Genomic DNA, 27,082 nt, shown 5'->3' with positions numbered 1-27,082 from the left:
GTGATCTGTGCATGTTTGTGTTTCACCAACATCAAAATAATCCCAATAACTAACATTTTTTATGCACAATATGTAAATTGTAAAGTGTGATCATTCCTCTGCAGTCTGCAGGGCCTGCATTTGTTAACAGGCTTTTCTTACTTGACTAAAATTAACTGGCAAAGCAATTCAGAAAAAATTCAGATCAGGTTTGTAATAAATTATGGGGACGCAAATGGCAAAACATTCAGCAATTTCCAATATCTACTTTCAAAAGCATAACATTCCTCACTTTTCTGTGGTGCGTCTGAGCCTTTTTTTTTGGCTGTCAAATGACGCCAGTGTTACTCATTTGAGCGCAAGAGACAGGCGGGACTGTCTGCATTGAGATGTTAAGTGGGTGTCTCTATATAAATCCACTCAGGGTCAATTCCTTCATTCCATGCACTAAAGAGGGAAAGAGATTAACTTCAAGGAAACCAGAAAAGGACTAACAGAATGGTGGCGACGACTGATTGCGTAGAAAAGTCCAAACCCATCGCTGGAAACAAGGTATGTAGTTTAACTTATGACGAATAGAATTTAAGGGTAGAAAATAAAATGCCACAAAGTTACTTAAGTGTGTTGTATACATATTTACATTACTTTTTTTTTTTTACAGGTATCCAAACCACTCATGGAAAAGAAACGAAGAGCTCGTATAAACAGGTGTCTGGACCAGTTAAAATCTCTTCTGGAGAGCTATTACAGCAGTAATGTAAGTATGCAATTTCACTTTTACTTCGGACCATTTACTGCAACCAATTCTTCAGTAATAAAAATAATCATTACAAAAGAATTGCTGTAATGTATTATATTCTCGGTTTTCTTAGATTCGTAAGCGCAAACTGGAAAAGGCCGACATCTTGGAGCTAACTGTGAAACACCTAAGAAACCTCCAAAAGACCCAGAGCTGTAAGTTATGACCTTACAGTAGACCAAGCTATCAAATATTCAAATACTGATAAAGATTTCATGGATATCATCTTTACGCACAACGCCCTGCCGTGTTTCTAACCTTAAGATGTCTTTCCATTGCTTCCAGGCACCTCCGCTGCTTCAGACTTCTCTGATTTTCAAACCGGTTTCCGCAGTTGCCTGGCACACGTCAACCAGTATTTGCTGATGGCAGACAACTTGAACGGGAGCGACCGCTGGATGTTATCGCAGCTCTCCAGGAAAGTCTGCAGTTCTCGGGGAGGACAGGAAGTGTTCAGCACCATGGACAGAGGCCTGGGCCAAGCAGAGACACAGGATGAGGTGCTGAGACTTCTTCCATCTGCAGCTGGACCTGACGAGAGAAAACTGGCCAAATCTAAAGCTCTGAAACCCCAAAGTTCAAACACGTCTCCTTATTTAGTGGGTGAGGACGCACATCAGTCAGTCCTTGTTGCGGCGCCCTCACAAAACAAAAGTTCCAGTAACAAAAGGTGTCACCCTGTTAGTCACAGGCATGAAGCTGCAAACACTCAGCACAGTGTCTGGCGACCTTGGTAAAACTGTAGATATGATAAATTACAGCTTGATGGAATGTTTATATTTGCACTGTATAGATTACCACAATATGCTATTATAGGTTATAATGTATGTTTTATTTTCTTAATAAATTTGACTAAAGAAAGAACATGTTGTCTTCTTTTTTTAAACCTCGCACGCATGTGAAAAGGAGTCATTTAATACAACATGGCAGATTTATAGCAAGTGAAGTCTGATCTATAATAATGATGATAATGATAATAATAGTCCTAATAAACTCTAGAGTCAATTTTTTTTTTTTTTTACGTCATATATGTTAAAAAGTGAAATGGTGTGTGAACACATGATGGTTTGTGGGTACCACAGAGGCCTAAGAGGCTAAAATGATTTCGTTCTGAAGCTGTGAAACTGAAAGAAAACGACATAAGCGGCCCTTTGAGCCTCAAACAACTAGGTGCATTTTTGTTTTCTGCATATGGGCAAACTAGATGTGTCAAACTTTTGATGAATTCATAAGGCCCATATAAACACTGATCTTGTTTTCAAACTTCATTTGTCCGTTTTGCAATGACATAGAATCCACAAAAAAGGTAATATTAAGGGTTAAGGTCATATACTTAAGTAACCCTTAATTAATGGAAGTCTCATGGTGATTTAATGCATTAATTAAAGCAGGACATATGAATTCATATTGCTCACTATTAATAAATGACAGAATCACGATAAGTCCACTTAGTGTTGATTTCAGACCTATGAATTTGCCCAGGCTCTCTGAAAGCACAACAGTAGGCCCACTTATTCTCATAGAAATATTAAGCTTTTTTTCCCAGCCCGTTCTCCTCTAATTTGTGAACTCGCACTTGCTACATGATTTTGGTTTTATTGCATCAGCATCTAACTTGCTACACTCCACTTCTTTCTAAAACAAAAATATAATAGTAATAAAAAAAATAAATTCATGCACACTCTTTCATTGCTTATAGGACTGCCCAAGTATCCATGCTTTCTGGATAGAGGTTTCGGGATATCATTTCACATGTCATAGGTGTTAAGGTGTCTGTATGCCCCAAATTACGTGTCCTTGGAAATAAAGGAATTAAGTGTAAATAAAACAAAGCAGATAAGAAAATGACACTACTGCTTATACAAGCAGAACACACCATAGCCAGATTCTGGAAATCTACTGTCAGACCATATTTACAAGCCTGGTCTGCCGACTGTCACACCCTGTTGCCCTTGAAAAGCTTACTTTTCTGATTAAGGGTAAATATTCTATTTTTGATAAGATATGGGGAAGTTTTATGACATTTCTAGAAGGGGAGAAGACAACGGAAGTCTATGCAACATAGTTTTGTGCATTCTTTCCTTCAGACTGTCGATACGGTAGCATTTTTGATCATTTATTCTGAACCTTGAAAAAGTAGCCTACTCATTGCATTTCCCTGTAGTAGCAGTTATTAAGTTATTAAGATGATGCCTTACTGTGAATGTTCTACTTCGTACCTTACTTGTTTTTTGTTGTTTGTGATGTAATATTTGAAGTAGGTTATATTAAAAATCCAATAAACACACTTGTTTTTTTAAAAAAAAAAATCATTGTTGATAAAGTTTAATTACAAAAAAAAAATCTCATCATCTACTTTGACCAAAAGAAAAAAAAAGTAAAAGTAAAACACTCGTGGAGCTGACAGATAAAACACATGGTGGAGAGTGGGGTCTGACTGTCATTTCCTCCATTCTTCTCTGGTTTCACGCATAAGTACCGAAACAGTGGCGGGCAAATCAGACGCTTGTCGGACAGCACAACAATTTTCTGCTACAGGCTGCTAATTACACGCCATGCTGTTTTCTCTGTCCCCTCTGAACTTATATCTCTCTCTGTTCAGATGTTTCAAGCTCCTCTGATATATGCTTTAAAATAGCTTTAGGCCCACATAACCTCACTCTTATGTTCCTTAGGCTGTTGTCTGCAACCTGGAGTGCCAGACCCAGGTCACTGAATTAACCTAATAGAACTAATCATTAATCTGAGAGAAAAAAGAATGTCATAGCCTATCCACATGCAGCACCCACAACTTGTTGCACCGCACAGATTGTAATATGGTGTTGGGCTATGAGCCATGCGCAAGACACAAACCTGTCTATCAGGCAGCTCTTTTCAAGTGCCCTATAGTTTTCTTCCGCTGCTTTGGCGGGGATGCCATAAACTGTCTCTCCATTCTTAAAGAGCAGCGTTGGAGAGGATGGCACCTTACAGCGAGGAGAATCGCTGCAACGCCCACAGCCTTTTCACATGGCACATGTTGAAAGGACATGCTGCCAGTGAAAGACGGGTGCTCCTGTGCAGTGGTGAAGGACAAAAAAACACTCGCTGCCTGGTTCAAGTTTTATTCTACCCGCAAAATAACAACTAAACTCACAGCTCCAGCCCCCCTTATGCCAAGTATTTGTTATTCCAGCTCTTTGTTTGGTCTGATCGGCTCATGAACCCCGTCTGTAAATCTTCTTAATACTCTCTTCCCACAAAGTCAAAGCTACTCTTTTGATGACACCAGCAGAGGCCCACGGCACAAGAAGAGTTTGTTTTATCCAAGAAAGGAAATGCCACGTGACTTCCACACTGAATGCCCTTAAACTTTTTCTAAGAATTTCTATGAACTCTTCTCAGCATTGTTTAAGTAACCTAGTTTGGTTTGCCACAATAATAGGGGCACATATTAGAGCTGAGAAGCGAGGGGAGGGAGATAATAAGTTATTAGCATTAGACTGGGCCCAGTCAGGCGCTCTTAAGAGAGTGGATGAAGTGCGCTGCAGACCTCTGTGTTCCCTGCTCATTTTGCTGCTGAGTGGCACAACAGCAGGGTATTCTCTTATACAGTGAAATCACTTGATGACTTGTGCGATTAAAACATACAGTAGGCTGTGTGACTCACCCAAAGAGTCGTAAATAAGCGTGAACCTTATACAATATGGCTCCAGACTGTTTCCACGTAGACCTACAGCACACCGTGGAATTACCCTTGGGCTCAGAGAAAGAGCCGTGTCCATGCTCACTGTTGCAGGCAACTTTGGACAACAGACAGAGCCGGCCTCCTCACAGAGCTCTGGCGAGGGGCTGCAGTGCACAATCATTAGACACCTGCATCCGTGCTCTTCCTTTAACTGAACACAGTGCAACACAGACATCCAGTGAAAAAAATAAACTTGGGAGAAATGGCCAGTATAAGAGTACAAAAGAGCTTGGTGGTCCGTTGCAGCTACAGAAGAGTAACTCCTGCAATAGCTTACACAGCAAATTAAAGAAAAACAAGTGTTTATTTATTTTTACGCAAAACTTGAACCCTTTTTGTTAAAATTTCATTTATTTTCAAACAGAACAACGTTGGCATTAGGGTGACCAATCAACGGTGTTGGAAATGCCTACCGGATGAAAAAAATGTTCCACATAGCAGAGGATGGTTTCGATCCATCGACCTCTGGGTTATGGGCCCAGCACGCTTCCGCTGCGCCACTCTGCTTCCGGTGTACACTTCGCCACATCTGTGTATAATTGGCTGCGTCCCAAAAGCAGTCATGCATTTTCTATTCCCTCTTCACTACATAAGGAGTTCTATGCATAGCTATCATATGCAGTATATACCTCGTTGACGGCTTCGGCCCGTTTCAGCGATGCGTCAACGTCGCCGCCATCTTGGAGAGGACACTGCCAGCAGGCTAGTACTGTTGTGTGTGGAGATAAGTCTTCAGCAAACTTGGCGTGCTCACTCAAGAGTCTCAAAGTGTAATTGGGTGCCGGTCCAAAAAATTACAGCAAAACAACAAACCCGACAGCACTCACTAGTAAGTAGCTATAATAGCCTACTTTGGATTGCACAGCAGCAGTGGAACGGAGAGTTTCAGCTCACAGCCGTAGGGAATGGCCACTTCAGAATGAAAATACAGGCAGTAGGCCTACTTACTCACCCTCATGCCGAAGTCCAGTGTAGTTTTTTAATCCACAAAACTCGTTCAGGTATCGGAGGATAATATACGTCATCGCTGTCGCTCAATTAAAAAACGTCATATCAACGTCGGCTGGTCGACCGTCCATAACAAATAGCCTACTGTCATGCCTACATGTGATAAAAACATGAACATATAGGAGCTTATTCTTCCTAAATTAATAAAGAACAATACAGAAGTAGTCTTTGGCTATTTGTGTTGTGTTGGGAGATATGCTGCTCTGCTCACGTTTAACATTACATTGATTACATTACATTACACTGGCAGCAACCTCTCCTACTAATGTAGTCATTTCCTGTTTAACGTTTGTTGGGCTGAAGTTAATTTTACCAGTCAGATATGTAAATACTTGTGAATTTAATGTCGGGGCCTATAACATTATGCATGATCTCCACTCGCCACTAGACTAATTCCATAGGCTTGTGCTAATAACATTAGCATGTTACATTTGTTTGGAAAGCATGTTCAGTATATGACAATTGCTTTGTCGGTGAAACTATGAGTTGTGATGGAGCTGAATTTTGTAACTTTACCTTTGTTACAGGTTGCTGTTGTGCCTGGCTTCATATGAGAAGAGGAAAAGTTTGCTAGCTGCTAGGCTAATTTATACAATGTAAAATGCCATAGGCTTGTGCTAAAAACATTAGCATATTGTGTTTGTGGGGAAAATGTGTCCAGTAAAAGACAAGTGTTTGTCTGTGAATGTTGCAAGTTATAGTGAAGCTGATTTGTGTATTTGTGTTTGAGATGTTTTAAATCATCTTAACTTTACAGCATTTCACAGAAACCCTGCTGCCGACTAGTGTTTTAAAGGTGTAACTCCAGAGTGACACAGACACACCATGCACAAGTATAAATGCTTGCAACGGCATAGGCCAGGTGCATAGGCTATGGCATAGGGTCTGCCGCACATGTATGAATCCAGCTTAACTGTGAAGCACTAGAGAAGATCAATTGTCAATTTACTTTTATCTCTTCGGGATCCCACGACTACACATTAAACTGATAGTTTGTTACACGGCAGAAAAACAGGTAAACCAAACATCAGCATGTTGTTAAGAGTTAAACATGTACCAGGTTGTAATCGAGCTGCTCTCTCTTCTCTCGTCCTGGTGTCCAGCCTACACAGTCTGTCCAAACTGGAGCAACGCATGATGGGATACATTGCTTGGTGAGTGACCATCGGTTGTACACTACTTTTCACAATGCAGTGTGGGATACTTTGAGTCAACTATATAATAATTCCCACTACACATTCGGACAGCACTACAAAATGGTGAACTCACTATATAGTGGACTATGTAGTAAGTTTAATCAAGAGAGGCAGAAGATTGAAGTAAAGATAGTATTTAATACAGAATATGAGTGTACAGATTAACAGATGATTTGTTTTAATTAAGATTTAACAGAAGTCTTTGGTGCTTGGACACCACAGCGAGATATTTTGTAATCGAGGGACATCTGAGCAGCAGCAGGATAAATCCATCCATGGAGTCCAGACACTGGTGGTGGTGGCTGAGGACTCTGAGGCTGCTGACTGCTGAGGCAGATGAGGCTGATGAATCCTAGATGGTGATGTGTAGATGGGAGGCACGCACGGCAGCCGCAAGAAAGAACTACGGCAGAGAAAGAACCATATATAAAATGAGAAGCAGTGAGATGATAGGCTGACAGAGCAGGTGTGTCACTATGCTATTGGTTGATTGTGAATCAGCTGATGACTCAATTGACCTGTTCAGACAATAACACCTGGAGATAGTGAGTGAGGATACCTGTGAGGAGTGATGGCAGGGTGAGAAAAAAAACTACAGCCAGAGCATGAAAAGTATTGTCTTCCTGACTGAAGTTGCTATCGCTAACAGCTATCGAAACTTCCTCTGTAAAATCTTAATGGGAATGATTATTATGATCATAATATGTCGTCGAAAAAGCCCTACAAACTATTTTTCAACTTTCAGGAGTTGTCATTTGACAAAAAAGAGCTATTATGCACCTAACTAGCCTAGTGTTTAGGTCTGAGTTTTATGGGAGGTTTAATACTTCAAGTCTGAATTGTCGTTTCTTCAGTAATGCCTGAAAATTTGAGAAAAATCAGGGTTTTAGGATTAATCATACAATCTTTACATGACTATTGAGTGTTCAAAGAAAGATGTAGAAAAATTTGCAGCTCTAGCGAAGTTTTGTTTGAACCAAAATTTAGATAGGCCTGTGCTATTATAAATGCTTTTTTTGGCCATATCCTGGTGAAGGACACCTTGGTCCTTCATGTTTTTCCATTGTTCAAACTCCTGGGAAGAAAACAACATAATGTAAAAGGAAAATTAATTTCTTAAATGGATTCCTGCTACTGCTCCACAACAAGCACAGTAACAGTGCAACTCTCATAAAAGTCAGAAACACACTCTGAAGCATCATCTTGTGAATTTAATCAGTCATATCTTTTTAACAAAGTCATCATCTGAACAAGAAAATCATAACATTTAACATCATTCATATTTGAGTACTAAATCTTTGAATATGTTACAAAATTATATTTTGATATTGTAAACACAACAAAATGAATGCAAAAATCTATGACATAGCAAGGTTTGACAGGGGAATGTGATGTTATGCTTCCAAAGAAAACAAAATAATTCAGTCCGATTGAATAGGCTGCCATGAGTGAAAGGTACACTAATACATGAGAATTCAAACTTAACATTTAAATTACCGCAGATGGGTGAAAACATACAAACACGTGCAACTTTATTACTTGGAAGGTGACAGCAAAAAAAGTTTCACAGCTAATATGGCTGTCACTGGGGAAAGTTTTATTTTATGTTAGCCATATACTATTAATGTCTTTAAAAACCCAAACCTTATGTCCAAATACATTCATGTTGGCAGTTACGGGCCATGAGAGGTCACAGCTCAAAGTTGGTTATATGTCAGGTCTCACTCTGTTTAAACAGCAAATTGTCACATTTGGTAAAATCAGCTGCATTGTAAAGTTGACTGCAGTGTCCATCATGAGTGAGAATTTCCCAAAATTATGGGGTATAAGAGGACGTTTGACTGATAATGTAATATTATACTTCTACTTTGCTATGTGGTGAAATAATTATATTGTCTCTCCAAATATATATTTATAAAAATTAATAATCAAAACTTTAATTTCCCCACAGCACCCCTCACTGAGACTTTGGGAATGCTTATATTTAATGTACATTACTTAATGGGGCTTGATAAATCAGGCGTTTAAAAAAAGTGACTTCAAACTCAGATATCCTCCCAGAACCACTGGCAAACTTTGTGCATGTTATGAGGTAACATATCAAATGTAATGTCTGCTTTTTGTTGAATATGATAATTCACTATAAATCAGTAATTTGCAATTATACTCTATTTCCATCATACTGGCAATGTTCCTCACTTGTGTTCACATCTTTGTAGGTTTAGGTATGACACCGGCATTTAAGTTATGCTACATCTAGTCAGCTTGAAGGCTTTTTTTAGAGGTTCCCTTTTAGCGAGCTACTGACTTAAAAAAAAACAAACTTATTGGTGCTTTTTAAAATGTTACTGAAACAAATAACAGATGAGGTCAGGCTGATATGCACAGTTGATGGGGACAAAGCACCACTTCAAGCTGTAGCGATCTGATGTCTATGTAAATATGCAAAGTGGTGAGCAGCTGTTGTGCCTGATGGTCTCCAAAGTTAACACAAACATTGGAATAATAAGAACTGGAAGGAAATGTCCGAAGCAAACGTCTCATTAAACAAAAAAGAACATCGAAACCATTAATCCAACATCCTTCATATATACATGGCATATCAATCTTCTTTAAAAACTGACTTCACATGTTCATTAAGAATTTAGGGGTCTTCACATTATATCTCAATATCTCACACAGTAACTGTAGAACTATTAAGCATTAAAGAATTTGGGATTACCACTCTCAGTTTACTCCAACATAGGGTGCTTGAAAAAAACTGTTCATCTGTTGTGAATAATAATAATGTCAATAGAAAAGTTGTACATCATGATCAGAATTAAAAAATAAACATGTATAATATGTCATGTCCTTAAGTCTATCTCAAGGTACATGGGCAGTTTTCAGGAGAGTTTGGTTTGAAAGCAAATGTGTCCATACAACAAAACACACAGCCGTTACAGGCAAAATAAAATACGAGTTCAAGTTCATAAGTGCAAAAAAAGAAATAAAGAAAGAAAAACACCACCTTAACAGCTACCTCCTCCAATTCTTTGAGCAGTTCATAAGAAACAACATCAAACAGCAAAAACAAGGTGTGGGAATGTTCACGCCATTAAAAAAAAAAAAAAAACCTGTTTATTTGTGTCAGTGCTGGAAAAAAAAGTCCTCAGTGGATATTTTGTGATGTGAAAGCTGAATAACAGGACCACTCAACCTTTTCACCAGCCTACATATGAAATTGCATTAGGCCCATTCAGAAATAATGTCCAAAGCCCCCAAAGCCATTTAGCATTCAGATATTTAATGGTGGTAGCCTATATATAGTAAAACAGAATAGTGGCACAAGTAAAAAGGCCGAATCATCCAGTATGTCACTTTCCCATATCCACCAGTATTCCAGTGGTTCTGATAATAACTTCAGTAATAATGTTGATATTAACAAGAGAAAACGTTGCTTTTAGGTGGTGGAGCCGACAGAATCCGAGTGAAACGTGATGTATCCCGAGGATGATGCCGAGGGTGTGCTTACAAAACTGTTTGTGCTTCCTTTACTCTCACCCTTGCTCAGGTGCTTCTGACGCGCCCAGTCAGCTCCAGCACCAGCCCTGGTACCACTGCCTGTCCTGGTCCTACAGGCTGAGTGCCCTGGAGTCTGCTGGCTGTGCCCAGGTGAGCCCACGTCACACTGCTGTTTCCCGTCTCGCACGCGCTCTCGGCAGCCTTTACCAGAGCCACACGCCCCGGGGCTCTTCTTTCCAGCATTTCTGTCTGATTTGGGGGACGCCTCAGGCGTATTGCCCCTACTACTACTGCTCCTTTTGTGTTCAGAGAGCCGCCTGAGCGCTTGAGGCTCGCGCTCAAAGTCTGTGAGCGGGAAGTGAGGAAGGATGACAGTGTGCTGTTCATACACATTGGGGATAAGTGAGATGGTGGATGTGCGCCGTGGGCTCTTCCTGGGGCTCGGCAGCGGCGTCTCATCTATAAAGTTAATCACCTCATCGCGGCTAAAACACCGCAGTTCGTCCTCGTAGCGCTCCCCGCCACAAACCACGCGTGGCAGGTGCTTGAGGGAGTGCATACTATCCTCAGAGCGTCGCCGCTTGCGATGCGGGTGATGATGATGGTGGCTCTCCTCGTGGTAGGAGACCAGGCTGCTCCTGCGCCTCTCGCGGCGCGGCAAGGTGGAGCTGTAGTGGGCAGTCACTATCATGTCCTCGGTGGAGCCCCATCGGTGAAGGTATGAGGGGATCCGGTCGCTGGTCCACATGTCGGTTTCGTCGTGGGAGTATCTTCTTGTAGGGGGCACCTGAAGGCAACACACAGACCAAACCTTTCAGTGTGTAAAGAAATCTGCCATTCATTCACCTAAAGCAACACAGAACCAGTAAGCATTGTGGCACTACACAGAGGTAAACATACATTATAATAAATTATAAAACACCTATATTGTCAAATAAAAAGATATTACATGTAGGATTCTTCAAGTTTATGTGGCTGTCAATGCCACTGGGATATTACACTGCAGTTTTAGTAATAACACTGACTTGCAGTTGTCCCAATGAGCTGCTTTGGGTAAATATTTAGGTTGGTGACTGAAGCTCAGTAAAGGCTTCCAAGTTCATTTCAGAGTCTACTCTATTTTTGATATTTTGTAGTATTTGTGTAAAATCCTACATGCAGCACATATAAGTTGCTTGTCCAAGATATTAAGTGCAATTCTATTTTTTTAATGAATCCCTCAAACATGTATGAACATTTTAACATACACCAACAGGACTATAACTGAACTAGTATTCACTTCCGTTATTTGGAGATGAAAATAGCAAAAGGTGATGGTTCCCTACATGTTTATACTCACATTCCATTCTGTTCTGACAACTATGCAAGAGACAGAGGGTTTGTCAAGGTGACGTCAAGAGCCACAAGATTGATATCAGCCTGCCTCCCTGTGGTGGGTTTTAGTAAATACAGAGAAATGAGACAGCAGACGATACAGTAGCATTGAGTGGGTTAGGTGGGAGGGCTGAACAGCAGAGGGCAGCACAAGCATTAGAATGAATCAAGATGCAGGATGAGGAGACCAAAGACACACACAGCAAGCCAATAAAGCCAAAGAGGCTTTATTCTGCAAACCACTCGGGGAGTGCCATAGCAGTTCTTACATGGAGACGCTACTTGATAATGATTTAAAGGGTTTTGTTGAATTATGGTCTAAATGGGCTTTAACCCCTCTGGCAGGAACAAAAATAATGTGACTATCACAGTTAAGCCAGTCACATCCTGTAAGTGAAAGAAAGGAAATCACCTTGTTTGTTTCAACATCTCTACACACACAAGACAAAAACAGCAAAATATTACTATAAAGTCAAATGAATCTACTGTCGTATGACGTGGTGTATGGGATACAAAAACAATAGATGGAGTAATGATTTGGTTGGATGAAATGACAGCTACTGTATACATCTCTGTTTCAAGGCTTTGTAAAAAGTCAAACTGAATAGAGATCCAATCCTGTGGGATCACTCTAGTCTTCGAAATGTCAATTATAACATTAGACATTTGGGGTTTTATACCAATTATAATTGTTTTTGATATTAAATAAGCATATCATTTGAGTAAATGCAGACTGCTTCAACTGCAGGCTGAACAGAGAAAACTGAAGCCCTTGTTGAATTGTTACTGACAAAGATGACACAGAGTAAAGATGTAAAAGTTAACACTGTGTGGGTTGCACCAGTTGATTCTAAAGTTACAGATCCTCACCACAGCCTTCCAGGCCAAGTCAATCAAGATTTTGGTTATCATGACTGCCCACTAATTTTCATGAATATTGATCAAATAGTCAGATTCTGGGCCAGAATTTGGTGTTCACAGAGTTTTAGCCAGTACTGGACCCAAAGCAGAAATGTAGGGTTTTTTTTAATTGTCCAAGAAGGCTGCATGTCAGAACAAATGCTTTGTTGTTAATGCAGGCTGAAAAGGAGCATTTCACAGCTCTGCATCTGACTGGAATGGATGTCGGATCAAATGGACACAATGCTTTTGGGCAGAACGTGAGCAAATGTTTAAGTGCTTTCATGAAACCTTGAGGGATTCCTGAAATGTAGAAGGTAAGTCAGTTACTAAACTCTTACCTCCTTACAGCATAAAAAGGTAGATAATTGCATGTAGGTCCATGGCTAGGACACAGTGGTAGATAAATGAAGCATGTCTAACATGTTGATGGGACTGCTGATGGTCATATTTACCAAACAATAGTCAACCAGAGTGTATTTTTGATTCACGTAAAAAAAAAAAAAGACAAAAAAAAATCTGTGGCATATCTGGGAGAGATAGCATCACAAAATGCCTGATGATTTGAGAGAATTCAAACAAAATACTGTTAAGGCCCATAAGGCCATTTCACCATGCACAGTGTCATTTAGAAATAGTTCAATTGATCAAGTAAAAGAAATGAAGAAAATCAATAAAAATATACCTGCAAATACTGCATTTTATCTTCCTGTTGTTCCCTCAATGGATACCCTTGCGGAACCCCCCTTTCTAAGGTTGAGAACTCATACTTGGCATTACGGTCTACCGTCACGATTTCAGGCGCCGAGCTATAGTCATATGGTCTGTCATATATTAAGTCGGCATGAATTCCTCCATCTTGGCTGTTTTCTGCAAAGTGCAGAAAAGCACGAGCGTCAGGATTAGAGAGCAACGAACTCAATACACAAGACAGACAGACAGACAGACGAATAGATAAGAGAGACAAGTTCAATTGTTCTCTGATTTGTTGACTAAGACTACGGCTCTGCTCTGGAAATGAAGTTTAGATAAAAAAAATCAATTTAAATGTTTAATAAGGGGATAAAAAAGAGGTTCTGAATTCAGAAGCCAAGCCAAATAGCTGCATAAAGAACCTTTGAAGGTACAGGGCTTACACTCTGAACAACAAAATCATACAAACAGTGTTCTTAGTGTTTAAATACCCATCTAACAAGTTTACTTTCCCAATTACTGCATTCATGTTCATTAAAGATCAATAGGAGATGGGTGTAAAATGCTGATCTTGAGGAAAATGCTGGCCAAAAGATGAAAGATGAAAGAGGCTATTTGCACAGGCAGCTTGGCATGCAAGTCAGTAGATTAGGGAAAACAGGAAACAATCCTTATACATACAACTGTGATGGGTTATACATGGCAAGCCCTCTGGAAAAAAGCAGAGAACTGGCAGTGTTAATTATCACACAGAATATGGCCTGCCCTGTGTTGTGTTGTGGCTCCTGCTGGACAACGAGCAGTTATCAGGGAGGATGTCGAGAGGGAGAGGATCAAAAGGTTTGGAGGGTTAGAAACAGGAGAGAAGGGATTCAGATCGGGTTGAGTTTATACAGTGCCAATAGAAAGAAAAGACAGATGGTTCATCATACTGTCATCAGTTTGCATGAGTTGTGGAGATCCGGTCATGGACCCAGTCCACAAGCCTTTCTATCATTATCATGTGACCTAATTTTTGGGACCGAATTTTGTTGAAGTGTCTGTGATTCCATGGTGAAATGTTAAATTTTCAGCCCCCTTGGAATACATTTGTAATTCTGTGATGAAAGTCATAGACCACTTTCTTTTTTCTTTTAATCTACTAACCAGATATTTACGAAGTGCAGTATAATCAAGACTTCTGCCTTAAAATACTCAGTATTTTGCTCTACACTAGAATCTGACCAGTAGGTGGAAGTTCACACAAATAAAAATTAAAAAAAAATGAATAAGTAAATAAAGAAAGAAAAAGAAAAAATAAATATAAAGAAAAATAATTTTAAAAAATCTATTTTTTTTTTCCAAAAAAAAAAACAAAACTTGGGTGTATCCCTTTGTGACTTGAGGGAAATATGACCATCATAGTGACATGAAAGTGCTTTTCAGCTTTACTGCAATCGTTCCCGTTTCACTCTGGATCATAACAAATAAATGGAGAACCATTTATTTCATCATCCTCTCATGCCAGGGCATTTTAGAGGAAGACTGTCCAGTTTAAATGCGTTGGACTGAAAAGAAAAAAATGCTGCAAGGTAAATATGTCCTTTGTCCAGCAATAGTTCTTTTTTTTTTTGTAATGACATCAATCTCATGACATAGTCGAGTAAAGCATTTTATATAGTGCACACCACATACAAAAACACAGAAATATATATTTGAGAACAGAACGTTATGTTACACAGACACTTGTTACTTCAGTTTCATCTCCTGACAACAACGGTCAGATGATAGGTCACATGATAACATTTGACCACTAATTCAAGACCATAAACTACTACAAAATATAATGTTAGTAATAATGAGCATTCAAAAGGAACTAAATATTATATATATTTTTTTAAGAACCAAACAAATAATTACTGTCTTTGTGAAAAGGTCTTACCCACTTCATAATAATCTGCTGTTAAACATCCCTCTAAATAGGCTGTCAGTTTAATAAATTGTGTTGTTTTTGTTTATTTATTGTCATTTTTATTTATTGTAATACATATATTGATAGTCCAAGGAAGAAAGGTTTCCTCATTACCAAGAAAAATGGTAAATACATCCAATTAATCACTACTTCCCAATACCAATATTTTACCCTAAAGCCAGTTCAGATCAAAGATTGGAGACAAGCTAAGATCAAACATTGTTTCATGTCTTCATAACAGTTACTCTGTCGCGTTACTATTTCTACAGCCTGGTTTAACTTGATTGATGTGACCAAAAATAGATGGCTGTGACAGACTGTAATTGCATAGTTCAACGTTCAGAACACAATGCAAAGCTGTCACAGAGGGCGAGGGTGCGAAGCTGCGGTAATCACGGGTGCTCCACAGTCAAGGAGCAATTTAAACCTGCATCATGAGGTAGAAACCAGGAATATGTAATCTTCCTTCGAGAATCTATCATTTGGGAATGAAAATTGGAGCCACTGTAAACTAAAAAGGTAGCTGGTGACAAGAAAATAACATTGAAACACTCAAAGACTCCTTTAAAGCACCTCTCAGCTGGCTGAAGAACAGCTCTGTCCAAACTGCAGTCATATAGGTGTATAATGGGCTGTATTATAATTGGCTACAGAAAGTATGTTCTTGAACAACATACACTGTAAAACGTTTGCTTATCTTGTCTCAAATCTTTGACGTTAACTGGCTTTTATGAGGTCACTTTTTCATGTTTATTATCATGACCCTGGATTTTCAGTCATAACTTGATTTTTAAAAATTGGTACTGTGAATTACAGCATGTTTCGGTTGTTGATGCAAAAATGCAATTTCAGTAAATTCACTTCTGAGGATTGTATATCACAAAGGTGAAACCAAAGTGTACCTCAAGGATAAGAGGCGGAAATCTCAATCAAATAGTTAACTAAAGATGTCTTAGCTTGATGCTAACCTCTGTTTCCTTCCTGCAATATTGCTGCTATGAGCTTCGCCAGTACAACTACTACCTAGGCTAAGAGACAAGACTGTTCGGGCTGATAAATCACATTTGTCACTGTAATTCCTATGGCCAAAGACAGTCCAGAACACTTCTCAACATAAATGACTCTCTGTGTCCAAACCCTGAATTTAGAGAGTTGTGCTTCGTCTTTAACTGTCACCTGGATTTTGTAAACACAAGCAAATTATCTGCAATTTCACTTCAAAGTGTCTATCTGTTTGAATCACTGCAAAAACATACTGAATTATCTTTGAAACCATTGAGAATTCAGTTTGTGCATGTCCTAAGAGAGCATTGAACAGTACAGACAACTCTCTTTAGAGCCTTTACATGTCCACACTGACCTGTCTTAGGTAATAGGAATCATCCATATTCAGATCATCAGGTGAAGAGGAGGGTAAAAGGAGGAAGGGCAGGAGGGAGACACCTGACAGTGGCTTACCCTCGTCCACGTCATCATTGGACATGATGGCGATGCATTTCTCCCACACCATGCGTATGTCAGCCCGATAGCGGTCACAAGCCCAGAGGAACATAGGCAGCAGGATGGACTGGGCAATGGAGCACCACAGCACACACAGCACCATCCAGTTGTAGGAGCGGTCAAACTTCAGACTGGCAAAGCTCACCACCTGGGCAGGATCAGCAAAGGGTTAGAAAAACATAATCATTCAATTCAGTATCTTGCACAGAACATATTATACACCTGACAGCAGAACAGAAATCCATTGAAGGACTGAACTTTACATAAAAAAATAGTGGAAGCTCTTTGAGGCCCCTCTCACTCCTTAAAGACGGTTTAGTCCACCCCTGCTCTAGGATTCATGTCTAAACGCAGCTTAAGCCAAGTTACTGAGTGCTTATGCTGCTGGAGCACCAATGTTCACTGTCATGTCTTTCCTCAAGAATAGGAAATCAGGGTTCCAAAAAGAAAGAATGAAAGGAAAGGGAAAGAAAGCAATCTAACTTCGTAACAAAACATTCTTAAAAATTATTTGAGAGAGAGATGGATGAAGACAGGAAGGGCAGAGGGCCCACAGACTGCTTATACATGGGGCCCAGAATTTGGCGCTACACCCCTGCTTAAATCCACTGAAAATACAAAACTCTTTGTCCAACTTTTTGTCATTTTTGCTAAAACAGTCACTATGTCTAATAAGTAGTACATAAGTCAAACTGTGAAAAAAATCATGTTAAAAAAAGTTCCTCTGTCTCCTACTGCTTCTAATGGCATTTGCTAGAATCCACCAAGACTGAACGAAAGCAACCAATCAGGACCAAGGTCTCTCTGTCGCAGCTGTCCATCATATCAGTCGCTGCTAGTGAACCGCGGTTATATTGTCCAACTACCCAGAGCTGATCAAATATGAATCAAGATTCTGTTCCTGCATTGCCTATTTCTCACCTCAAATGTTTTCACAAACATGTTTCAGTATACTGTTTAGTTGTAAAATGAGAAAGCTTGTGCCTCGGCCACCATGTTGGATACAGTCAAGCAAAAACCAAGCACCACCCACCAGCCGGAGCAAACTATTAACTTATCCTACAGGTTCACCAGACTGTATCACTGATTAGGTTTAATTAGCAATGTGAGTGAGTGCAGATACATCGCTTAGGTAATGTCCCTCGTCTCAAGATCAACAGGCAAATGTAGCTCCAGTACGTAACCCATATGGTCATGTACCCAAACCCTAGATCTGTTTAGCATTTCCACTGCAGACAGTACACTTAAATGTAGGTGGGATTGTTGTTACTCGTCGCTCTGTCCAGCTCTCACTGCATTTCCTCTTCACCAGAGGAATGTCTAAACCTCATTTATGATCTAGAAAACAGGGCTGTACGCAAACAGAACCAAAAAAAAAAACAGGCTGGAATGAGTTTGTCACAATGGGATATACAAAAATAGCAGGTTTCAGAATCAGAAAACCTTTGTTGTCCCTTGCAAGAAGCAACGGAAATTTGTCTTTGTTGTTTGTGCCTCAAGTCCTTGTCAGGCAAGAGCAGGGGTGTACCAAAAGTGACGCTCCGGCTCCACCATGTTCTGCCACAAAGTGAGAACTAGAATATATGCAGTGTACAGAATGTGGTCGAAATTCACATATTATTGAAATGCTTAAAGATCCAATCATCACTGGTTATAGTGAACTAATGTATGTAAAACTTGCCATGGTATGAACAGTGGTTACATAATCAAAACCAGCAACAACATACTCGGAGCAAGAGTGATGGTTCCCTATTGAACAATCAACAGACTGCAGTATTTCTTGAACCACTTTTTAGTATCATGTCAGTGTGCTAGGTACGTCAACAGAGGTATGTGGATGGTATGGAATGGTTCTATTGGTACCATCCGCAACTTTTCACCATGGAAACAAGAGATAACCATTTTAATGCTCACTGAACTGAACCGTACTGCTCAGTGGAAACGAGGCTTGACAGCTTACAATTGCCATTTGAAACAGCGCCCTGAGCAATTTAGAGAACAAACTGCATCATGACTAAGTTCTGATCCAGATGACAGAAGCAGCATTACAGAATTTATTCTGAACTTTATGTGTTGCTCAGTGAAAGATCTGCCATTAAAAGTCTGTCTCTTAAAACCTTCAAGAGATACTTGCTGCGATACTACACCCTCTGTTTTTTAAAATATTCAAGCTATAGTACTCTCAGCAGGCACTCAGCACAAGGCTGCTGAGTGTCCATTGAGAGTACAAGATACTGAGTATGATCCCTCAGACCCAGTCTTTAGCGTAAGAGTAAATGGACTATGTGCAGGCAAGATCTCTTGTATTAACAAATTCTGCAAATACAACAGCTGTAATTTGCTGCTGTGCTGCAAGTAATGATTATGTTATCAATTAATCCCTTCATTATTTTATCAGTTAATCGAATAATAATTAGGTCAACAAAATGTAGTAAAGTAATTAAAAAAACCATCACAAGTACTTAATTTACAATGATGTAAAAACTGAAAATCAGTAAATCCTCATGAGAAAAGCCAGAATGCTAGAAAGACATAAACAGTTAATCGATTATAAAACAGTCAGCAGATATTTTTCTGTCGATTGACTGTTTAATTAATTAAGTAATCATTTCAGCCCTCATGTATGCTGCCTTTCAGAGTAAGCTGAGTTCAAAATATGATCAAATCTGGATGAAATTTATATTCACATCATTACTGAGCACTGAATACACGACGCAACCGCACCACGTAAACTCCAAATGTGGGGAATTACACATTTCTTTATATTGTGCATTTAAAAGCAAATCCACGTCGCATTCATAGAGTTCAGGGAATAGTCGTACAATACAGCTAAAAACCTTAAATTAATCAATTTAGATGTTTTGTTTGTGTTTTCTAACATTTATCAGGAACATGTTCAAATGCATTCAGGACACTGTTTGGATTATGAATGAAAGTAGGCGCATCTAATTATATTACTCACTCATTTCATCTCCTCATTCAGGCACTGAACTGCTTCTTAGAATCATGAAGGTGACCTCGTTTAGGTCACGACCCCTTTTTACAACAAGCATCGGAGCTAATATGAGTTATCTCCCTCAGTGAAGCAACAGAGTGCATTATCTGATCATTAACGTTGACGGGATCAGTCTAATCCTCATCTCTAATGCATCGGGCCAAGACACTCATCAGATTGATTAACTCAAACTCATTATCTCTGGTGTCACCTTCTCTGGTTGTACCTTGAACTTCAACACCAGCCATTAGGACTTGGTATCATTTTAAAGGATACAATACCAGCACCCCTAAATTGATGCCGATGCCAATAGATTTGATACCTTTTTTCTACTTCACTGAGTACCCATCATGGGAATGAGCGCATTCAGCTGCATAAAACGCCACAGGCGTGTAGTATAGCCACGCGTTTGAACGTTATGGTGCCAGCTCAGCATGCTGAACTGCAAATTCTGTCAAATACACTGCACTGTATGCAGTACAGTATGCTCTGCTGCAGTAGTGGGACAGTAACATGTTGCATTAAATCGAAGAACACTTGCAGTGATTTGCTGCAAGCAAAACCATAATATAGTCACAAAAAGGATCAAGTGCGTTTTCATTTGGAGAAGTTTCGCTTCTGCTTAGTACTGGGTTATTTCAGCCAGCCCTATGAGCCATACAGCAGCATCAATACTACATGACTTGATGAAATTGTGAAGTCTCAACCTGATATTGATCTTGTTGGTCTACGGAGCTGACCCAATCTAAAAACCACCAGGCAGACCGAAGACAGTGGAGACAACAAAAGACACTGTAGGTAAACTTGAGTTTTCGTTCTATCAGTCACTCTCGTCACCAGCTAATTTTTAACAAACTTTCAGCCAGAAAATTACACCTACAATGTATTAGTCTGGAAAATCTAGGTTGTGATGATGTCACAGATAGCTCATGAGTGGTGGAGTTCTCATCAGTGGTGTTGTGTGTTTTAAACTCTTACAGCCTGTAAACTGATAACAGGATATTTAGTGAAGTGACATCTGATGACCTGTATAAACTTTTTTTATGTGACTATTTGAAGGAGTAATGATATAACTTCGCTGTTACTAGGAGTTAGATAATGAGCGTTGGTGTTGCACAAGTTTAAGTTTCTTAGATAAACAGATGTATGGTGGCCACGGTTTTTAAAGATAACACCTTGTAACAGTTCTCATAACCTAAAGGGACAGTTCACCCCAAAATCAAGAAAATATATTTTTTCTCTAACCTGTAGAGCCACTTGTCAGTCAGGATCGTTTTGGTGTGAGTTGCACAGTGTTGGAAATATCTGCCATAGAGATGTCCGCCTTCTCTCTAATATAATGGAACTAGATGGCACTCGGCTTGTTGTGCTCAAAGCACTAAAACAAATACATTTAACACACTCAACAGCAATGTCTCTTTCCAGCTATCATGATCCGGTTACTCAGAATAATCCACAGATCTTGTTGTGTGCAGTTTCATGTAGGAACTACATGTACTTATTTTTACTGAGTTACACCTGCTTATCGTAGTTTCATGCAAGAATTATTTTATTTCAACTAAACCACACTAATTAAGCATATCAGCGCTCCGAAGGAGGCGTGCATCTATTGCTAGCTCACTTAGCACCACTGGGCTAGGTAGCTCAGCCAGGTAGGATGTTTAAATCTCGCGGCCACAAGCACAAGCCTCTCGTGGATGAGTACATGCACACCTGCTCCTTTGCTGTGATACGTGCTAAGGTAATGGTTTATTTGAATAAATGCCTGAAATAAGGTCCATGGTTAACCCGAGCTAAGGAGACTTTCACGTTTTGTTCTGTGGTATAAAACACATCAGTAAATACCCAACTTGGGAATTTGTAAGCTTTCCATGTCTTAAAAAAGACGGTTGCTAACAAGTGGCCAAATGAGGCTTCAGAGCATCGTCATGAGAAAAACAGCTTTTCAGCCTCGTTGTGATGGCAATGTTAAAGTCATGCGACCATGGTGAGTTTGCTTTTTGACTTTTGGTGATTGCATTTACACTTGAAAAATCACAAAAGCCAGATTAATTTGTGAAGATTGTCATACTGAACAAAACCTTTAAGTATCATGAACTTTTTGTTGCCACAGAGCTTATTTTCTGCAATCATCCAAAATTCGTCTAACTTCCAGATCAGCCTAAAAAAAACCAACAACAACAAAAAAAACACATCCCTGCAGCACTCTGTTAATAATTCTATTTTTGTCTTGCTTTCTTAGCGTCTATAATGTCGTGATTCTATTCTGTTCTGTTCAAATATCTATTCATCAGTATTTCTCTGTGTAATAGGACACGTTTGTATGTGTGTTAAAGCTTTCCATGCATTTAAATAGCTCATTACATCAGGTCATAAAAACGGCTCGCGGAACTTTTGTTGTTTCTCTTAGTGCACTGGAAATGGGATCTTTCATCAGCACTATACTACAACCCTCTCTGTTATACACAAACATACAGAAACATAATAGGATGTTGTTGTAAAAGTGATACACTGCTGTCCTTTCAAACCAACTTCCAGCTTACTAGGCAACACGAATGCAGTTTCCCCTCTAATCCTGGACTCATACATCTCAGTACAGAGGCATCATGTTGTTAACACGTTGCAGGTTTTTGCTTTTAAAGTGATGTTAAATTGGGCCTTTAAGTCATGCTTCCTGTTTTTTTTTTTGTAGGATTATATAAATATGCTGCCATTTGCCAATATCCGAGCTGAGCTACAACAAGCCTTTTCAAAAATGGTCTCTCTTTGTAATAATAATTGTTTCTAGCATGTTTTTGCTTCCACCTCAGTGTTTCTTCACGCTACCAATGTTTTCAACCTCAAAAAAGACTGCTTTCACTCATTACCAAATACAGGTTTGCCTAAAATTAGCTGTTGGTCTACAATGGGGAACATGTAGGTTCTTTGGAGAGATTTTGCAAAGTCATAGTTTGCACCAAAAAGGATTGTGAATAACGGTATGGAACCTGAATGAACTCATTATTTAATCCTAGCTGGTAAGTGCAATTACTCAGCACTGATGAGCTCACAGGTCTTTAGGCACCACAGCTGCTGTTTGTTGTTCAAAAAGAATCAGAGCACAGGGAAATGCTTTTTATGAATTAGTGAATTGCAGTGGACAACAAAACATTACTACTGGAAATGCACACATTTCTTTGTATCATGCCTCAGTTGTTATTGTGTGTTGCTTAATTATTGTGTGTATCTGGTTTTTATGTGTGAGGTTTATTGTGTTGTTCTTTATTTATTCATGCATCTTGGAGAAAATTCACAATTAGGAACATAAGATTATTCTTGCTTGAAGCTTTAAAAGGGACACGTGGCTGATTTTTAACCAGCTTTGTATCGTAACAGTGTGGGTCGTATGTGTAACTGTACGTTCAAACCAGAAGCTTCCAAAGAGGCAAAGTCTCTGGCGGACGCCCAAGAAGCACGACTGTCAAAAATATTTGTGGCAGCTTTGGTCGTTCTAGTCGCTCATCATGTGAATCATTGAACGTTCCATCGTGCTTGTCAATATAAAGGAGCCACAAAGCGCACTACTGGCTTGAAAACAGCGTAGTTGCTGCTTGCTGTTGTCCAGTCAAAAAGCTCATAGTTGGCCTACAGAAAGTTATGCTTACTCCCCAGAATCATATCGACTCAACATGGAAGATGATATTGCTGCTGTGATGTGTGCTGCTGCCGTCTTGTGCATTCAAAGACGTCGTCGGGTTTGGGTGCACGAAATCCTCCAGTACCGTGATCAGCAAGGTGAATTTCGTCAGCTGGTGCAAGAGCATTATCGTAAAGGACTGAGTGGGCACGAGCGCAAGTAATAAACTTCACGATATCCATTGTTGGAACAAGTGTGCTGTAGGAACCAAACTTACATGGCTTGTTCTCTGGGACCCACTTGATCGAAGCACGTCAGCACTCCAATTGGTTGTCGCCGAACTGCATGAGAGCTCATTACCATAAAGTTAAACGAGTTTTAACTCCCCTCTGCACCACTCCGGTTGCTTTGGTCGCCCAAGACGCGCGGCTGACGACCAGGTCGCCCAAGTCAACTAAGTTGCAGGGCTCTCATTGAAAACTAATGACTTCCGCCATTTTGGAAGCTCTAGTCGCTGTTGGTATGAACGTAAGTAAATGAACTGTGGTAATCTTCCCTCCATCCCAGATCTCCCATCTTATCTCTCAGCTCAAATCCACTAGCTCTGGGCTGCTGCTCGAATTACAGATTGTACTTCCACATTTTCTTATGCCCTCCACCACAGACACAAATGGTGTAGAAGAGGATCGAGTAAAAAAGATTTGCCCCTTTCTCTTGCTTGAACTCAGAAAAACTCTGATCAAACTGTAAAACTAAGCATTGCTGATCAAATATACAGTGCCCTCCAAAAGTATTGGAACAGTGAGTCCAATTCGTTTACTTTTGTTGTAGACTGAAAACATTTGGGTTTGACATCGAAAGATGAATATGAGACAAGAGATCAACATTTCAGCTTTTATTTCCAGGTATTTACATCTGGATCTGATACACAACTTAGAAGATAGCATTATTTGTAATGGAACACAACATTTTTAGGTGAGCAAAAGTATTGGAACATATAAACTTTAAGTAGATTAAAGTGAATGAGACTTAATATTTAGTTGCAAATCCTTTGCTTTCAATAACTGCATCAAGCCTGTGACCCACTGACGTCACCAAACTTTTGAATTCTTTTGTGATGCTTTTCCAGGCTTTCACCGCAGCCTCTTTCAGTTGTTGTTTGTTTTGGAGGGTTACTCCCTTCAGTCTCCTCTTCAGCAGGTAAAATGCATGCTCTATTGGGTTTAAGTCTGGAGACTGACCTGGCCAGTCTAAAACCTTCCACTTCTTGCCTTTGTTGTTTTGGCAGTGTGTTTTGGGTCGTTATCTTGCTGCATGATGAAGGATCTCCCAATCAGTTTGGTTGCATCTTTCTTTAAATTAGCAGACAAAATGTTTCTGTAGACTTCTGAGTTCATTTTGCTGCTGCCATCATGTGTTACATCATCAGTGAAGATGAAAGAGCCCGTCCCAGAAGAAGCCATGCAAGCCCGAGCCATGACATTACCTCCACCGTGTTTCACAGATGAGCTTGTATGTTTGGGATCATGAGCAGATCCTTTCTTTCTCCAAACTTTCGCCTTTCCGTCACTTTGGAAAAAGTTAATCTTTGTCTCATCAGTCCATAGAATTTTTGAGGCTCATCTCTGTACCTTTTGGCAAATTCCAGCCTGGCCTTCCTATTCTTCTTGCTAATGAGTGGTTTGCATCTTCTGGTGTAGCCTCTGTACTTTTGTTCATGAAGTCTTCTGCGAACAGTAGATTGTGATACCTTCACTCCTGCCCTCTGGAGGTTGTTGCTGATGTCACTAACAGTTGTTTTAGGGTCTTTCTTTACAGCTCTCACAATGTTTCTGTCATCAACTGCTGACGTTTTCCTTGGTCTACCTGTTCGACGTCTGTTGCTTAGTACACCAGTGGTTTCTTTCTTCTTCAGGACATTCCAAATGGTTGTACTGGCTATGGCCAATGTTTGTGCAATGGCTCTGATTGATTGTCCATCTTCTCTCAGATTCACAATTGCTTCTTTTTCACCCATAGACAGCTCTCTGGTTTTCATGTTGGTTCCACCTCTAAATGCAGTCTGCACAGGCAAAATCTATTGTACCCAATCTGAAAGTGAGCTCAGACATTCAGTGCTATTTATTGTTTGAATAATCAATGTAATTGGGAGATACCTTGGCAACAAAACACACCTGTCAGTGACATGTTCCAATACTTTTGCTCTCATGAAAAATGGGTGGGTTCAAACAAAAGGTGCTATCTTCTAAGTTGTGTATCAGATCCAGATGTAAATACCTGGAAATAAAAGCTGAAATGTTGATCTCTTGTCCCATATTCATCTTTTGATGTCAAACCCAAATATTTTCAGTCTACAACAGAAATAAAGGAATTGGCCTCACTGTTCCAATACTTTTGGAGGGCACTGTAAACCAAGACTCTGTTTCTGTATTGCTTATTTCTTGCCTAAAATGTCTTAAAAAACATATTTTAGCTTACTGTTTAATTGTAATTCAAGACCATTTGTAACCAGCCAGCTGCCATGTTGTTTCCTGTGTCAAAACAGAAAAACGTGTTTATTGGTCCGGTGTGGTGCAGTGCATTCTGGTCATTGTGGGTTTTCTACCTCTTGAGCAAAAGCTACACCACTTTTCTCTGTACTCTTGTCATGTAGCACCAATGTCCGCAGTATTTGCGTCTTTCTACTGCATAGACAGTTCAGTTTTATGAAAAGACCATCTTTGCAGCAGTGAAATACTTCTTTTAAGATAAAGTGTTGAGACAGTGAGAATGATGTGGTGTTGCTTGTGAACTAGATATTATAGTTATGAATATTTAGAAACTCCTGCACTGCTGTTTTCATCATCACAAGATGTAATTCATAAGACATTCAACTAAGCACAGAAACTGGAAAGTACATTCAGAGAAATAATGTATGCGTCTGTGTATCTTTGCAGCAATATAATAATGTTGTGCAATGTTATTATCTCGCAAATTGCCACTCTCTGTAGAGGTTTGTGAGTGGTTCCTGCAGTATCAGGATGTGAGGTATTTCTGATCAGTCATTGCTGGAATTGAAGCAAACAATGACAACCATGCAATTATGAACACTAAAGCACATTTCTCCTGTGATTATGCTGCAAAGTACTGGTTAGATTGCTGTGTGCTTCAGATTTCAGCTTTAAACGCTTGTGCAGATAGTAGAGCTTTGTGTAGAAGTTTCTGTTTGGCTTGCCTCAGGTATACAACACTTAATTAAAAAAGGTTTGTCCAATGTAAAAAAAAATGACTATGAACAGATGGCTTGTACAAATGATAACAGAACTGAGGCAATGCATTATGTATAAACTGATGCTGAGGCACTTTGACACACATAATGTTCTCCCACTTAGAAGTAGTACTGAAACCATATACAAGTCCCTCATATAACAAAAGCTACTATTTCAATAGACACTTGCAGTTACACTTTGACTGTAATTAAAACATGTGCAGAGGATACCGCTCAACAAAACCGCCAACGTAAACTTTCCTTGTGGAAAAAGCTCTACCATGGTGACTCGCTTTTAAGATGACAGGATGGCTAGTTCGGCTGCATCACAAGCAATGAGCCTCGAGCCTTCCACAGGCTCTCAAGTCTGCATAAACAACCAATGAACTGACTTGTTAAAAAATGAATGAGGACCTGAGGGGGGAATTTGCAAACCAAATGGCGACACGTTGAAACAGAGCTGGCTCCTTCACCCACTGATAATGCACTTGAAGGATCAGTTTCCCCTAGGAAGTAGAGGGAAGTTACACTCTGTTTTTAAAGCCTGGAGTTCCCTAAAAGAGAGAGCAGAGGGAAGGTGATTCCAGTGCTTA

At 39.7% G+C, this 27,082-nt stretch overlaps 2 protein-coding genes and 1 non-coding gene across 4 annotated transcripts in view; 1 reads left to right on the top strand and 2 right to left on the bottom strand.

The window, feature by feature from the left end:
* The first annotated feature begins 436 nt into the window (after positions 1–436).
* On the top strand, positions 437–1,515 carry her3 (hairy-related 3). The gene is made up of 4 exons (XM_049581969.1): positions 437–531; positions 641–736; positions 852–933; positions 1,064–1,515. The coding sequence occupies exons 1-4, from the start codon at positions 478–480 to the stop codon at positions 1,513–1,515; spliced, it is 684 nt and encodes a 227-aa protein (XP_049437926.1). The 5' UTR covers positions 437–477.
* Positions 1,516–4,940: 3,425 nt separating this feature from the next.
* On the bottom strand, positions 4,941–5,012 carry trnam-cau (transfer RNA methionine (anticodon CAU)). Its single transcript has one exon. It is a non-coding gene; the product is annotated as a tRNA-Met (tRNA).
* Positions 5,013–7,858: 2,846 nt separating this feature from the next.
* LOC125892162 (probable G-protein coupled receptor 153) overlaps positions 7,859–27,082 on the bottom strand; it is a 55,298-nt gene continuing 36,074 nt past the window's right edge. Inside the window, exons 4-6 of one of the 2 annotated variants that reach the window (XM_049581963.1) lie at positions 16,590–16,779; positions 13,173–13,357; positions 7,859–11,000 (exon numbers count right to left, since the gene is read on the bottom strand). In XM_049581963.1, coding sequence (XP_049437920.1) covers positions 10,152–11,000; positions 13,173–13,357; positions 16,590–16,779 — 1,224 coding nt within the window. In that variant the 3' untranslated portion in view covers positions 7,859–10,151. Of the gene's footprint in view, positions 11,001–13,172; positions 13,358–16,491; positions 16,780–27,082 lie in introns of both variants that reach the window. The other variant, XM_049581964.1, reaches the window with a different exon arrangement.

Source organism: Epinephelus fuscoguttatus, linkage group LG7 (genome assembly GCF_011397635.1).
Source record: "Epinephelus fuscoguttatus linkage group LG7, E.fuscoguttatus.final_Chr_v1".
Lineage (NCBI taxonomy): Eukaryota > Metazoa > Chordata > Actinopteri > Perciformes > Serranidae > Epinephelus > Epinephelus fuscoguttatus.
This window is presented reverse-complemented; position numbering and strand designations above follow the sequence as displayed.

What these genes read in the sequence shown, in the direction of transcription:
- her3 (XM_049581969.1), top strand. Translation starts at nt 478, where the DNA reads ATGGTGGCGACGACTGATTGCGTAGAAAAGTCCAAACCCATCGCTGGA. An exon ending in AGAGCTATTACAGCAGTAAT is followed by an intron (nt 737 to 851) that starts GTAAGTATGCAA and finishes CGGTTTTCTTAG; the next exon opens with ATTCGTAAGCGCAAACTGGA. An exon ending in CCTCCAAAAGACCCAGAGCT is followed by an intron (nt 934 to 1,063) that starts GTAAGTTATGAC and finishes CATTGCTTCCAG; the next exon opens with GCACCTCCGCTGCTTCAGAC.